This window comes from Mandrillus leucophaeus, unplaced genomic scaffold (assembly GCF_000951045.1).
Source record: "Mandrillus leucophaeus isolate KB7577 unplaced genomic scaffold, Mleu.le_1.0 Scaffold270, whole genome shotgun sequence".
NCBI lineage: Eukaryota > Metazoa > Chordata > Mammalia > Primates > Cercopithecidae > Mandrillus > Mandrillus leucophaeus.
In genome coordinates, this window is record NW_012102810.1 from 600,107 (window position 1) to 614,533 (window position 14,427).

At 54.8% G+C, this 14,427-nt stretch overlaps 2 protein-coding genes across 2 annotated transcripts in view; both read left to right on the forward strand.

Moving 5' to 3' along the window:
• The window catches only part of MICAL3 (microtubule associated monooxygenase, calponin and LIM domain containing 3), a 260,058-nt gene extending 247,140 nt beyond the window's left edge, over window positions 1-12,918 (forward strand). The window contains 3 exon segments of the mRNA XM_011984643.1: window positions 9,302-9,401; window positions 9,532-9,605; window positions 9,687-12,918. Coding sequence (XP_011840033.1) covers window positions 9,302-9,401; window positions 9,532-9,605; window positions 9,687-9,871 — 359 coding nt within the window. The 3' untranslated portion in view covers window positions 9,872-12,918.
• LOC105542916 lies at window positions 11,658-12,918 on the forward strand. Its single transcript, XM_011984617.1, has one exon. It carries the CDS (start codon window positions 12,019-12,021, stop codon window positions 12,604-12,606), a length of 588 nt encoding a protein of 195 aa, XP_011840007.1. The 5' UTR covers window positions 11,658-12,018; the 3' UTR covers window positions 12,607-12,918.
• Window positions 12,919-14,427: the final 1,509 nt, after the last annotated feature.

A 14,427-nucleotide genomic window follows, 5' to 3' on the forward strand; every position in this document is an offset into this window, starting at 1 on the left:
TTTCTCCTGTGGGCAGAGCAAAGCTCCAAGCAGCCCTCAGAGCGTGAGGAATGCCACCTCCTGCCCAGAGGGGCCGACTCCTACCCCTGCCCTGTGCTCTGCGTGTCATACTCCAGGCTCTTTCAGTGGTTCTCAGTGAACTACCTAAAGGCTCTGAAAGTCTCTTTTTTCAGCCACAGAGTATAAAGAATGAAAATTTCCCTTCTTCGTATAGCTGGACCTTGTGACTTCCAAAGAAATCATTAAAAAGACTCAAAACAACCTTTGGGCCAGAGAGGAAGGGACCCCAGGTGACCACTCCCCTTCTGCCTTCTTCCCTGGGACCCTGAACAGGCCCAGCCCAGCCTGCTCTATTGCACTAGAACAGACAGATGACTGGAAATCTAGAAGAAAACCACATTTCTTCTAAAACCGATTGAAAATACACACACATAATTTCTAGTTTTTGGGGACCTCATCTCTTCATTTATGCATCTCAAAGGAAAATTGAAAGAACACGAAAGGTTTAGAAATGTAACATGAAGGACTGGAGGGTGGCCTCTTGCTATTGTGAGATGGGGGTGCAGGGGTGCCTGCCCCTTGCCCTTCTGAGCAACCATCTTCCTGTTCTGTCTGCTTCTCTGAGTTTCATGTTGATAGATTCTTGGTTTGCCTGACCAGTCCACCGTCAGCCTGGCTCTGCTTTGCTTAGGAACTTTGGAACCTGCGCAGTTTCCCAACGTACATATGTGTGTGTATGTGTGTGTGTGTCTGTGATTGTAATTCTTACATGCATTTGTTTGGTTTTTTGCTTTCACTTTTCCTCCCAACCTGGAGCTTTATCTCTGCACTAAGTCTGTGTAGCGCCAGGCGTCTCCCAGCCCCGCTATGTGTATGCTAGACTGGGACTGCCGAACCGGCCTCATGTCATGACAGCTGCTCGCACGTCTGCAGTATTGCATACCAGCCAGCTGGGACCCCTGTCAGGGCCATGGTGTTTGTCGTCACTCAAGGTTTTAGACTGGACCTCAGCCTTGCAGTGCCAAGGCTGCCCCCGGCCAGGAGCGTGGCACTGGTGGTGCCCACCAAATAGGCTTCCTGAGTTGGGGACTCAGAATAGCCGAGTGCCTTCTTAGTCAGCAAAACATTTGGTCAGTCTTCCCTCACACTTCCCAGGCTGCATAACCTGAGCAAGGCAGAGCGGAAAATCTGTGGCGGCCCCATTCCATAAACCTGAGCCGCCAAGGAATTCCAGCCCTGAGCACTTTGCTTTCTGAAAGTTTTTGAGACAGGGTCTGGCTCTGTCACCCAGGCTGGAACTTACCCAGTGGCGCCATCTCAGCTCACTGCAACCCCCACCTCCCGGGTTCAAGCAATTCTGCATCAGCCTCCTGAGTAGCTGGAACTACAGGCGTGCGCCACCACACCCGGCTAATCTTGTGTTTTTAGTAGAGACGGGGTTTCACCATGTTGGCCAGCCTGGTCTTGAACTCCAGACCTCAAGTGATCCACCGGTCTCGGCATCCCAAATGCTGGGATTACAGGTGTGAGCCACTGCACCTGGCTGCTTTCTGAAAATTTAATCCAGTCAGTTGGGCATAGCCGTGACAAGTAATTGCCCTGGTGTTTCCTAGAAAAAGGTGACAAAAGCTCTTTGGTGTCTGTGACAGGAGTTAGATAAAAAGGCATTGCTCCAACACTGTATTTATCATAATATTTGTTATTATTTATAGTGGTACTATATTTAGCAGTCAGTACAGTGGCATTACCGCCAAAATAAGTGTGAGAAATGGGAGTCCACCCTGGTAAGTAAGGGCTGCACACGGCTGCCCAGAGAGGAAGGAAAGTGGGGCCTCAAAATATGCCTGAGAAATAAGTGAGCCGCTTTCCTGTTCCCGACGCCTTGGAGTGTGATCCTCAGAGACCAAAAGGAACTGAAAACCAAAAATGATCTCTGTCTATGCAGGATGTTCCAAAAGTGTGGCTGAAAGGGGAAGACGCTAACCTTGGGGCTCTACGGAGTTTGTGTGCATGAAACACACAACAGCGTATCAGAAGGGAGGGTGTGGGGCCAGCCTCTAACGCTTGAAAGGCTGGTGTTCTAAAGCGCTTGCAAGCTGATTATTTGGAATTCTGTATTTTCATGTGGAAATACAGTTGTAAATGGTGGCTCAGTTCATAAAAAGCCCATTTTCCTCATTACACCTCTGTGTATGGTACTAATCTGGTGACATGCCACAACCTAACCCGTGTTCCCTGGGGAAATGCAACATTCCAGGCTGGGACCTCTGGGCTCTAGAAGTCTCCCTAGTGGGCCCTCGTTTGGTCTGCTGAACACTGCTTTAGGGACCTCCCCAGCTCTGTGGTGATGGTGCCTTTGTCCAACCAGGGGGAGCTGGGAGCCTGTCTGGTGGGCAGAGACGGATACTGAGATGAGGCTGGTCCCTAGGGCCAGTTGTTCCGCAGCCTTGGAGAACAGGCCACCAACTGGCCTGCCTGCTGTGGCTGTGCACACCTCTGCTTCCCGACAGAAGCTCTTTCCTGCTTTGACTGCCACGTGGTTAGCATTGGTGGCTGGTGCATTTGGGGTGCTCAGTAAACATTTCTGGTATAAATGATTAGTTGCCCACATTGGCCTTACCACAAGCCATGATTCATGTATGACATTTCTGTTTTTGATATCAGCATCCATGTAGAAGCCAGTGGGTTAAATATAACCAGGCAGAATTGAAGGATGGAGTTGGAAATGCAGAGCGTCAAGGCAGCACCCACCACCACACAGGTTGTCACTGGTGGTTGTTGGGATGTGAACAGAGTTGGGCCTTTGTCTTGGCCTCTCTGGGTATTACTTACTTATTTATTTATTTATTTTTTTTAAAATTTTTTTTTTTTTTTTTGAGACAGAGTCTCGCTTAGTCTCCCAGGCTGGAGTGCAGTGGCGCGATCTCGGCTCACTGCAAGCTCCGCCTCCCGGGTTCACGCCATTCTCCTGCCTCAGCCTCCCGAGTAGCTGGGACTACAGGCGCCCGCCGCCTCGCCCGGCTAATTTTTTGCATTTTTAGTAGAGACGGGGTTTCACCGTGTTAGCCAGGATGGTCTCGATCTCCTGACCTCGTGATCCGCCCGCCTCGGCCTCTTATTTATTTTTTAGAGAGAGGGTCTCACTCACCCAGGCTGGGGTGCAGTGGTGCAATCACAGCTCTCTGCAGCCTTGACCTCCTGGGCTCAATCAGTCCTCCCACCGTAGCCTCCTGAGTAGCTGGGACTATGGATACTCACGCTACCACCCCCAGCTAATTTTTGTAGAGACAGGGTCTCACTGCATTGCCCAGGCTGCTCTCAAACTCCTGGACTCCAGCAGTCCTCTCACTCTGGCCTCCCAAAGTGCTGGGATCACAGGTGTGAGCCCCCGCACCTCCGAGCTTTCTGACCATATCCTCACCAATCCTTGCGAGCAAGGCACTCAAGCTTCTTGTCCCCCAGTCTCAGGGCTATGGCTCTTGGATTTTGAGTACCAGAAGGACTAGAGTAGGCCCTGCCTGCCTGTCAGATGACCATGGAGGCTCAGTGTGCGGGCTCATCTGCTGGCTTGTTTTTCCAGCTGCCCAGGTGTCTTGATGCAGTGTGCAAAGGTGAAGAGTCTTGGTTGGAGAGAACGTGGGAATATAGAAGGACAAGTACAGAGAAGGGGACCTGCCCTACGGCTGGCCACTCTTTCCCCCACCCTGTCGGCCGTTCTACCCCACACTGGGTCCTGGGTCCATGAGAGGCAGGACTTGGAGTGAGGTGCTCAGGTGCACTCAGGGACAGGTGGTAGTGTAGGGGGCACCCCGACTGAGGAATGCCAGGCCTGGATTCAGGTCCTGCCTTCACTATCTCCCCAGGCACAGACAAAACAGCCTCTACTTACCCTCTCAGGGCCTCTTCAGAAGACGAGGCAGGAAGGGACATCGGGCCTCCCTTCCGGGTGTGACATTCTGATCAGAGTCTGTGGGACTGCTCTTCCTTGAGCTGCCTGAGACGCCAGCATTTGTTAGATTTGCCTGGAGCCCGTGTTGGCCTTAAAGAGGGCAAGCTCTGAGTTCAGAGTGGGCAAGAAGATTTGGCTTCTTTTCCAGGCTCTGCCACACTTAACTCCTTTGAGCCTCAGAACCCTCATTTGAATTCGCCCCTCCCGGCAGCCACACCTGGCCGGTGTGAGGATGAGGATCATGTGGGTGGTGCGTGCGAGGGCCCCTTGAAACCAGAGAGTGCCGTCCGTGCTCATCTCACGCACCGCTCTGGACAGGCCTCCCTCCCTGGTGGTGTATTGTTGCTTTTTGAAATCTGGTGACAGGCACTGCCTGCCCGCCACGGGTCAAGCGAGTGGCACTAAACAGCCAACCCCAGGTCACACGTCCAAAGGAATTGCTGCTTCAGAGGGAAGGATGGAGCAGATGTGCCCACGAGTGTTGGGTACTCAGCAGAGTGCTATACAGGGAGGAGGGGTCCTCTGACCAGGACCCGCTCACTGCTCGGGAGCTCGGGAGGGGTGGCCGGCGTCCAGGGCACGCAAGAGTGCTTTGAGAAGTGGTAAATTGTAGCACCTGTTAGCAACAGATGGAAACCCGTTACCCTGACGTTAAGAAAAACCAAAAAACTTCCATTTGCCATAAGCTTGACAGCATCTTTGTTCTTAGAATCAGTGAACCAAATCTTCTGTTTCTTACATCCCCCTAAAAGGCAAAGCATTTCCTATAACCCCCCACCCCGGCCCCATGCACGCTTAGGTCGCGTTCCAGTCGGGTGGAACTCCCCTTGTTTGATTGGTTTTTCCCTTCCACTTCTTCTTTTGAAAATTGTATTGATAGGGCGTTTTTTCTGGTTATAAAAGTAGCCTCGTTCGTTGTGGAAGTGGTGGAGCGAACAGGGAAGTCCGAAGGTAATCAGTGCAGCGTGGACTCACCGCCACTGACACGCGCTTCCGCCTCTTGCTAGGAGAAAGCCTTTTTGGTTTCTTTAAATGCTTGCTTTACCTGATGCTCCCTTTCCCTAATTTCATTTCATAATTTCTGTTCCCAGTACTCTGTTATATTGTCCTCTGTATTGGGAAGGGCGTATGCGGATGTGGCCTACAGAAAAACAGCTGAAAGCTGTATTTTGTGCTGTCCAGAAAGCAGAAACACATGTTGTAATGTATACCCGTGCAGGCGCCTGCCCCTTCCTTTTGGATGTGTTGTGGACGTGTATCACATAGGCGCTGTTCCACTCCACAGCGTGGCCTATTCACCTGTGACACCAGTCGCAGGAGGTGGCAGGGAGTGTGCACGGACGTATTTGATGGGATTCATCCAGGTGTTCCAAGCCTCAGCGCAGACTACACTTTCCAGCCGAGGTTGACTGTAGGTCGGCTGTAAGGCAGAGAATATTGTTGCGGAAAGAAACCCTCCCTCGCACCCATGCGTTGGGCTGGCTGTGCCGTGTGTATTGAGCGCACTGGGTACAGTCAGCATTTCACACGCATGCACGCTGTCCCTGGCTTTGCTTTCGAAGTTGTACCCAATAGCAGATTCAGTGTGCCCACAGCACTGTGCACCACACTGGAAGGGTTCAAAGGCAGAAAACACCTGTATTCATGCAGCGGCACCGCAGAGGGGCCTCCCAGCCAGCCGTTTGTCCTGTTGGCCTTCTGTTGAGTCAAGGCCATTTCTTCAACCCTGTTCTCTGTAAACCACACACTGCCCTCCCCGTGGGCCGAGGCCCCGTGTCTTCCTGGGCTCTGTTGTCCCTGTGTGTGCTCTGTGGTTCTGTGATGGTCCCTTGCCAAACTCCTCTCCCTCATCCTTGAGTAGGCATGAGACCCCAGATCTAGAGATGTGTGTGCACACTGGCTCTCGGTGCCCCGCCAGCACTCCTCCCAGCATCGTTCCTGTAAGTTTCGGCATGTCCTGTCAGCCCACCCCTTTGGTCTCACAGTCCAGAGTGTGGCAGCCCCCAGCTGCAGCATGAGGTCCCCGCACAGCCATAGAAGGACCAGAAGGAAGAAGGGGGTGGCTGGCTCTCCCCGTGCCTGGGGGAGAGAGGGGACAGTGACACGGACGGGTGGAAGTCACCTCTGTGTGTGTACGTTTCCCCAAAATTGTTCTGGCTCAGAATTTGAAGCAGCGCAGGTGTGAGCGTCCTGGAGGCCCATCGCAGGATGGGGTGCTGCCCCCACAGACTCAGAGGCCCCCCTTGCCCTGCACTTGTCAAGGCCAGCTTTGCCTCAAGCACATACCTGTGGTGACATCTTAGAGGATTCCACGTGGGTCTGGGAGGTGACCCCAGGTTGTCACTTGCAAGCCTGGAAGCCGTGTTGGCCACTTACTGAATGCAGCCTGTCTGAGAGCCAGGCAGACCTATCCAGGGGCTTCGAGGAGGGGGCCCAAGGCCCCAGAGGCCACTGTATGACAACCCAGATGCCACTGCCCTCCTGATAAGGAGTAGAGGCGGGAGGGCCCTGTGGCCCGACTGCTGCCATCATGTAGGGAACACGTCATCCCTCTTGGAGGAACTCACACCGCTGCTCTGAGCCCACGCCCCGTCTGTGATGCTGCCCGGAGCTGGGTCTGCTCTCGTTCAGTTCCATGCTGAAAAAAGGACTTAATTCATTTGTAGACTTTGTTTCCCTTGTTTCTGCTTCTCCATTTCTTGTATTTTTTTCTTTTCCTCCTGTTGTTCCTTTCTCACTTTTTATGCTTTTTGTCCTCTGCTTGTTTTTATTCCACCTTCTCCCTGTCCCTCTCCACTTCCAAATTCCTGCTCCTCTTCTCCTCTTCCTTCTTGTCTTTCTCCGTCTCCTCCTCCTCTTCCTTGTTTGGTCCTTTTGAAGTTGAGCCCAGTGGCGGGACTCCACGACGTAGACCTCTCTCCTTCTGCCCTTGCTGTGTCCAGGAAGGTAACGTAACCTCGCCAACCCCATCCCCGCTACCTCGGAGGGGGTGTAGCCACAGTAGTCAAACACAGAGCCAGAACCCACCTACCTCTCTCTTTCTCTCTCTCTCTCTCTCTCTCTGACCCTCAATGGTCCTGTTACAAAATGTCATGAGTCTGTGGCAGTTTCTAAAGGTACAGTATCCCTTTGACTGTCTATGGGGAGGACCAGGGTGCAGAGTGAAGCCAGAGAGCCTCCAGGTCTGGGCCCTTCAGGGCTGCAGCATTGGCTGGCCTTTCATGGCTGGGGCCTTTAAGTCTCAGATCCAGATAGAGGGGCAGGGAAGCAGGTGAGGAGCCTCCCGCCTGTGTGCAGCGATTTGGATGGGAGCGTCAAGGAATACTGTCCTTACAAAGACTGGTCTACACAAGCGCCCTCGGGCCCCTTTCCAAACCACCACTGAAAGCAAACCTCTCTACCTCGTGTCTTGCCGAGTGTGTGTTTTTTAAGTTTGTCTGATTTGAAGTCTGTCGTGGTGATAAGATTGTCGTTGAAAGGCATGTGGGGGGTGTGGCCATGACTAACCCTGCTAACTCTTACCTGCCATCCACAGCGCTCACCCGACTCTCGCCCACACACCACAGCCCCTGCCAGGCGGCCGTGGGCGAGCTCGCCGTAGCTAGTGAGCGCTGTCCGCACGTCTCCGGTGGCATTTTCTGTGTCTTCGCGGGGAGGTGGGCAGCGGGAGAGTCTCCCTGGTGCCGCCGCGGCCGGGCGCACTGGACAGCTTGCATGCCGGGGCCCCTCCTCCACGGCTGTGTGGGCACATTGTGCAGAGACGCTCCGAAAGCAGTGCATGGAACTGAGTGGGGACTGGCTTAAAAGCCAAGACCCAAGCCTATTGGATTGGGTGAGGAGAGCGCTGGTCCCCTGACCCTCAGGCAGGCACTCCACAGTCGCGGGCTGGACAGGCCGGGGGGTTTCGTCCTTCAGATGAGGCTCAGGGGCAGGAACCCCCTTGGGAGCAGAACCGCATGGGCACTAGGGCACGGTACAGACACTAACCCCTGCTTGTTGAACATAGTGCATTTCTGCCTCCTCGGTGTGGCCACTGGGTGGAGACTAACTGTCTAGCAGACACCACTGCAGATAAGAGATGTGTCTGTGTACCATGTGCCAGAAAGGCAGCTAGCAGTGAGGGAGGGCTCGGGCTGTGGCTGGCCCTTCAGAGGCTGTGTTCCTCACACTCCTGGGCTTGTCTTAACTGGCCTAGAACACACTCTGCCAAGCGACGCAGAGAGTGCAGGGGCCTCTGAAAGATGTCCCCGTCTAGTGCCCCTTAACCTGAGGCCCACGGATGGGCCGCAGGAAGCCCAGGAGCAGCCTGGAACTCTGCATCAAATGGTTTGCTCTGCACACATAAGCATTTTTCTAGGAAGAGAGTCCCTAGCTTTTATGAGATTCTCAAAGTGGTTTGTAATCCAAAAATATTGAGAGCCACTGACACAGCATGTATTTTAGGCGGGACCACACTTTTACCATGAACTTCCGTGCTCCAAGGAAAAGGACCTTGTTCCCTCCTTGGGTGGCCTGGTCCTTTGGAGACTTCTTCCTTCTGTCCTCCTGCCACAGTGAAGCCAGCGGTCAGGCCGCCCCCGGGGAGGTTTGGTATGGGCACCTGTTGGTTCAGGCAGCCTGAGCTAGCAGGCAGCCACCAGCCACAGGCATTCTATTGGATGGACCAGGGCAGGGCGTGGCCACCTCCTTCCATCCCCAGGGGCTGCTAGTGTTTCTCTGCTCTTGGTGAGAAACCCGGTGGCCATCCTGAGATCCCTAAGTCGACCACGAGGGATCCCGCGGGAGGCATCCGGAAGCTTGATAGGCCACAAGTTAAGGGGTAGTTTCTTCTCTGCCTGGTCAGGAGGTAAACAAATGACAAGGCATCTATTCTGGTAGCCCCTGGAGAGGGGAGTGGTCCAAGAAAGAGCTGAGTTAATGAGCATGACCTGAGGGCGGGGTGCAGTTTACAAATTCACTTTGCATTGTTTCCCAGAGTGGTTTCCTCCAAGGAGACCTAGCACATGGCAAGTGCTAAATAAACATTGAGTGGGAAGAAAGAGGGAAAGCGACATAAGTCATCCTAGGAGAGCACAGGGAGCAGGAGAGGCAGAAACCAGCCCCGGGGAGGGCAAGGTCCCCACTGGCGAGGTCGCTGACGGGGGAGCAGGGATGGCAGGACACAGGGAAGCGCAGGCCCCGGGGAGGGGTCGCCGGGGCGCCAGGGCTGCAGGCAAACCTTGGGCCTGGCTTGGGAGTGGAAGTTCCGGCAGCATCTTGCTCGGCCCTCTTTGCACATTTGCCCCGTGTGATTCCTGCGGGCCAGGGTGGGCACGGCACTCCCTGCACCCGACACGAATGTTCCCTCGGCAGGCATGGGCAAGAAGGACGACCCCAAGCTGATGCAGGAGTGGTTCAAGCTAGTGCAGGAGAAGAACGCCATGGTGCGCTACGAGTCGGAGCTGATGATCTTGTGAGTGGCCTTGGGTAGGGGGTGTCGGTGCCATGCTTGTCACAGCAGGCATGGAGGTCCTTCCGGATTTGGGGGTGAGGGGTGGTCCCCAGTCACTGTGGCTTATCTCCCTCCTGCCCTCCCTCCTCAGTGCCCGGGAGCTGGAGCTGGAAGACCGGCAGAGCCGACTGCAGCAGGAGCTCCGGGAACGCATGGCAGTGGAAGGTGAGTGGGGTGAGGCACCCATGGAGCCCAGGGTGGGTGCCACCTCCAGGCCCCTCACCTCATGCCTTCTTCTCCTTCAAGATCACCTTAAGACTGAGGAGGAGCTGTCTGAAGAGAAGCAGATTCTCAATGAGATGCTGGAGGTGGTGGAGCAGAGAGACTCACTGGTGGCGCTGCTGGAGGAGCAGCGGCTCCGGGAGAGAGAGGAGGACAAGGACCTGGAGGCTGCCATGCTGTCCAAGGGCTTCAGCCTTAACTGGTCCTGAGCTCACACCCAACGCTCCATTTTCTGTTGGCATCCGCCTGGCCGGGTAGTGGCCTCCAAACCACCTGGAGCCGCGATCTGAGGAGGCCTGGCACCTCCTTGGAGTTTACGCTCAGATGCCCGTGTGCTGCTTGGAAAGTGGTCGAGTCCCGCGTGCAGTGGGGAGCCCCAGGGGACAGTGGTTATCTGAGATGGCGCCACCTCCTGGGAGGAGGCCCACCTGGACCTGCCGCTCAGAGGAGGAGCATGGTGCGTATGGCATGACGCAGGGGACCACCCCGCACGCCCCCTGAGGATGTGCCGGCTGTGCCCCTTTCTTCCACTGGCACATTTGGTAAGAGAGGGAAGCTGCTCCCGTCAGAACCACAGTGCGCCACCACAGCCTGCGAGGGGCACTGTCTTCTTCATGCTCCCTGGAGCACCACCAAAGAGACGTACACAGTACCCCACGAAAGCAGGGTGCGATTGAGACCCGGGATGGGGAAGTGTCCAGTCATGCCCACCCCAGCATCACAGGAGACACGGAGGTGTGGGCAGGCTCCGGAATTGATTATGCAAATTAGGAGGACACAGGCGGGGTCCGCTCTCCCGCCGAACACCACACACTGGACCCTAAGTGGCCAAATGCCGGGGCCTCTCGCTGGCTGCGGCCCGAGGCCTGTGGGTTGCTGCATTTTGCTTGTAGTTCACCACCATTTTGACACTGGAAAATGCTGACTTTGGGGGACAGGATGAGGCCCTACATTCTGCGCCCCCAGTTGGCAGACAGGCATTGTCCCTGTTCCACATTGATGCCGGGGCAGGAGGCGGCCTCTTCCTCGGTGTTTTTCCTGTGTTTGCACATTGAAATGAAGCTGACAACCTGGCAGGACGCTCAGCCGCTTCAAACCCTTTTTGTCAATTAACTTATTTTTTTAATACTTGAAAAGAAGTAACTTGGTTTGTATATCTTTACTAGAGACACTGATCACTTGATGCCCGGGTGCGGGAGCCACAGCGGCGTCTGCTGCGTCCCACGCAGCCTGGTCCGGGGCTGCCCAGCACTCGCCACGTGCATCTATTTATTAGCCTTTCTCTTCGTATCACTGGCCTGGCTGGCATCAGGGAGCTGCCCAGGACCCCCGTTGGGTCCTGCTCACAGCTTTCTGTCTCCTCCTGCACCTGGCGCCTGCCTCACCCTGGTCTGGACCGCTCACGTGATGAGGGGGCATCTCCGTTCTGTTTTGGACCAAGCTAACAGCAGAGCTGCCACTCTCACCCTCCCGATGAGAATTCTGGCTCTGCAGAACTCACCGTTTTCTCAGTTTGGGTGCCAGGGCATCACCTTCCTCCACACGTGTGTTAAAGAAGGTTTCAGGATGGGCCCTCGTCCACACTGGCCAAGAGGGTGCAGGGTGGGACCCTGGAATCGTGGCTGGTGAAGTCCCTCCTCCCAGCCTAAGATTCACCCAGACGGAAACGCGAGAGCTGTAGTGGATGCTGGGATGCAGGCTGGCCTCTCTCGAGCAGATAAGAGACTCCCGCCCTCCCTCCCTCCCAAGGGCGACGAGCACCTGCCTTGTGCCGGATCTTCATGGGGCCATAAAGGGTGGCAAGCCCCGAATCACTAGCTCCTATAGCCAAACCGTTCCTTTCTCACGGTTCTGCACCAGCCTGGCTGTGTACAGCTCATCAAGCCACTGAGCTAATCGGGGGTGGGGTCCTTGTCCATCAAAGCAGTTAGCGCATAGTCCAGCCAGGAGCCCCCCGGGCTAGACCCACCTGCCCCTAGGGGTGCTCCAGCCGCCTTACGCCTCCCTGGGCTGGGGCCAGCTGGGAGCAGAGGCCTGGCGCCTCCAAGGCATCCCGTAGCGGAGCAGCCCGAGGGGCCGTGCTGACCTTGGGCTTTCCATGGGAACCACACTGTGCCTCAACTTGAACATTCATCCCAACTGCAAAGGAGCAAAGAACCTGTGTCATCCCTGTCCGGAAGCTGCCATCTCTCTCCCGTGCACATCCAGGAAGTACGCTGCTAGTGGCCGCCATAGCTCTGATTCTCCTCCACCTGCTCTCACGTGAGGCAAAGGTCTCCTTTTCTCTTTACTTAAAAAAGGGGAGAGGAGGGTTCCTAGATTCCATCTTCAAACCCCAGTCTTCCCATAAAATTGGATGTGGGAAAAGACCTTCACTGCGGTGTGGCCTGTCCCAGACCTCTCCTATCGAAGGCCACAAAACCAGTCCAGGCTCGGCAGAGCCGCCTTTGGCCCTTGTAGCTCCTGCTGGCCCCACAACGGGGAAGCAGTTTGCAAAGTGGCTCAGAAGGAGTGTGGCCTAGGAATCTGCTACAAGTGGCTGGGTGTAGCAGGAGAGCCCAGCGTCACCTCCTGGTCCTGGTCAGCCTTAACACTGTGGCATCCTCCGCAGCACACACAGCGGCCTGCAGTCTGGAAAGCGGACCCGAGCCTTTGCAGAAAGGCGCCATGGAGCCGCAGGCCCGCACAGCAGCCCCAGCCTCCCACTCCTGACTGTGAGAACATCGGTTCTAGGAGAGCACTTTGTTTAAAGCTCCCATTTTGTAACCACTCGTTTGCAGTTGACTTGAGTACTCTGGTGACTTGCTGCGTGAAGCCATCTCCAGGCAGGTTTTCTTTCCAAGAGTTAAGTCTTCCCTTGAAGGCAGGGAAGCAGGATGGATACACATGTATCATACACATAAAGTACCAGGCGCAGGAGCAGCCCGAACTCGAGGCTGACTAAACTGGAGGCTGCACCGTGGAGGTCTGCATGCAGCCTCCCTGGAGGGCAGGGAGGGGGCGCTCCCGCCCCTGGGCTTGAGGGTGCCGCTCCCCGTGGGCTTCCAGGCCTGCCCAGGTGATGCCTTCAGGCCTTTGCCCCTGGCGGCCATCTTCAGGCCGATTTTGACCAGCAATGATAGACTCTTCTTAACCCTTTCAAAAAATTTTTTTCAGTAGGACAGGAAGCAGAGTTAAAAAACATTTTTTTAAAGGTGGTAACATCTGACCCATGAAGGGTATGGGTCTGTTTTACGCTAAATAAACGTTTTTCAAAGAAATAGTGTGTTTCTTACGCCATTGTACTGTATTTTTCAGGTGGATGGTGTGGGTGCAAAGTATTATACATCTAGCTTTTGCCTGGGTGTGTGCAAGACTGTTTAAAGAATGCATCTTTTTTTTTTTTTAAAGTTTGTGCTTTTTTTAGTCCTCCATAATATCCTGGCTCAGCCACCAACTGCTGTCACTTGAGTAAATGTCTTAGGCAGTCAAGTTGGAGAAGCAGCCACTCTTCACACAAAGCCCCAGTAGCCTCTGGAAGAGAAGTGGGCTCTTCAAATTGGAGATACTCCAAGTCAGGGCGATGCTGTGGTCCTGGCAGCCCTCCTTCCAGCCCTGCCTGGCTCTGTCCTGCAGCACAGCTGACCCGGGAGCCCATGGCATGCGTGGGGTCTGCAGCACCCACGCCGAAACCTTTCAGATGTTTCAACAATCCCGAGGTCACTCAGTAGGGTCCCTCCTCTTTAGCCTGAAAATTGTCCCCAGGAGATGACAGGGAGCAGGAGGCCAGCTCCTCTTTGTTCTGAGAAGCCTCCGAGGCACCTCCAGCGCTCTCTCTAACCGCTCCCTTGGTGTGTTGCATTGTTGGGAGCATGGCTGGCCCCTGACAATCCAGAGGCACCGTGCGGGGAGGGAAAGACCGCAGCGGCTGTGTGCCCACCAGCCGCATCGCCCGCAGGCCGGCTGGAAGTCACGCGTGGAAGCTGGCTCCCAGTCCTTGCAGCTGCGTTCCCACCGATTCCAGAACAAAGGCCTGGCCGGGACACATGTGGGCATGTCGGGTAGGACAGAGAACAGAAATAAATGAGCAGCTCAAAGTGCATATCCTGTGGCCCTAGAGGACATCCTGTGCGAAGAAAGCTGGGTCACTTGCCTGCTGGGAAAGGAAATGGGGCTTGGTAGTCACCTGACCCCCAGGCTCTCATTCCTCAGAAGGGCTTGCTTGTCGGAGCTGCACCAGGCAGGCTTGAGCTGCAGTTCACGGCCACCTCAGGTAGCAGGAAACGATGAGTGTTACCTTAGGGAGGACACCAGAAAGGAAGGCTGCTGGGCCAGGCCAGTGCCACTGTCAGAAGCACACGAAAAGGTCACATGCTGTGGCGCACGCCTGTAATACCAGCACTTGGAGAGGCCGAGGCAGGCAGATCACCTGAGGTCAGCAGTTCAAGACCAGCCTTGCCAATATGACGAAGCCCCGTCTTTACTAAAAATACAAAAATTAGCTGGGTGCGGTGGCACACGCCTGTTATCCCAGTTACTGGGGAGCCTGAGGCAAGAGAATTGCTTGAACCTGGGAGGTGGAGGTTGTAGTGAGCCAAGATTGTGCCACTGCACCCTGGGCGACAGTGAGACTCTGTCAAAAAACTCTAAAAAAAAAAAAAAAAATTTATCATTAATATTTAGAACCAACACTTTTCTGATTTTGTACCTCATAAAACTAACACACTTGTGAACTATTTACGTGAAATGCTATTTAAATTGCTATCTGGATGAGAAGGGAAAAGAA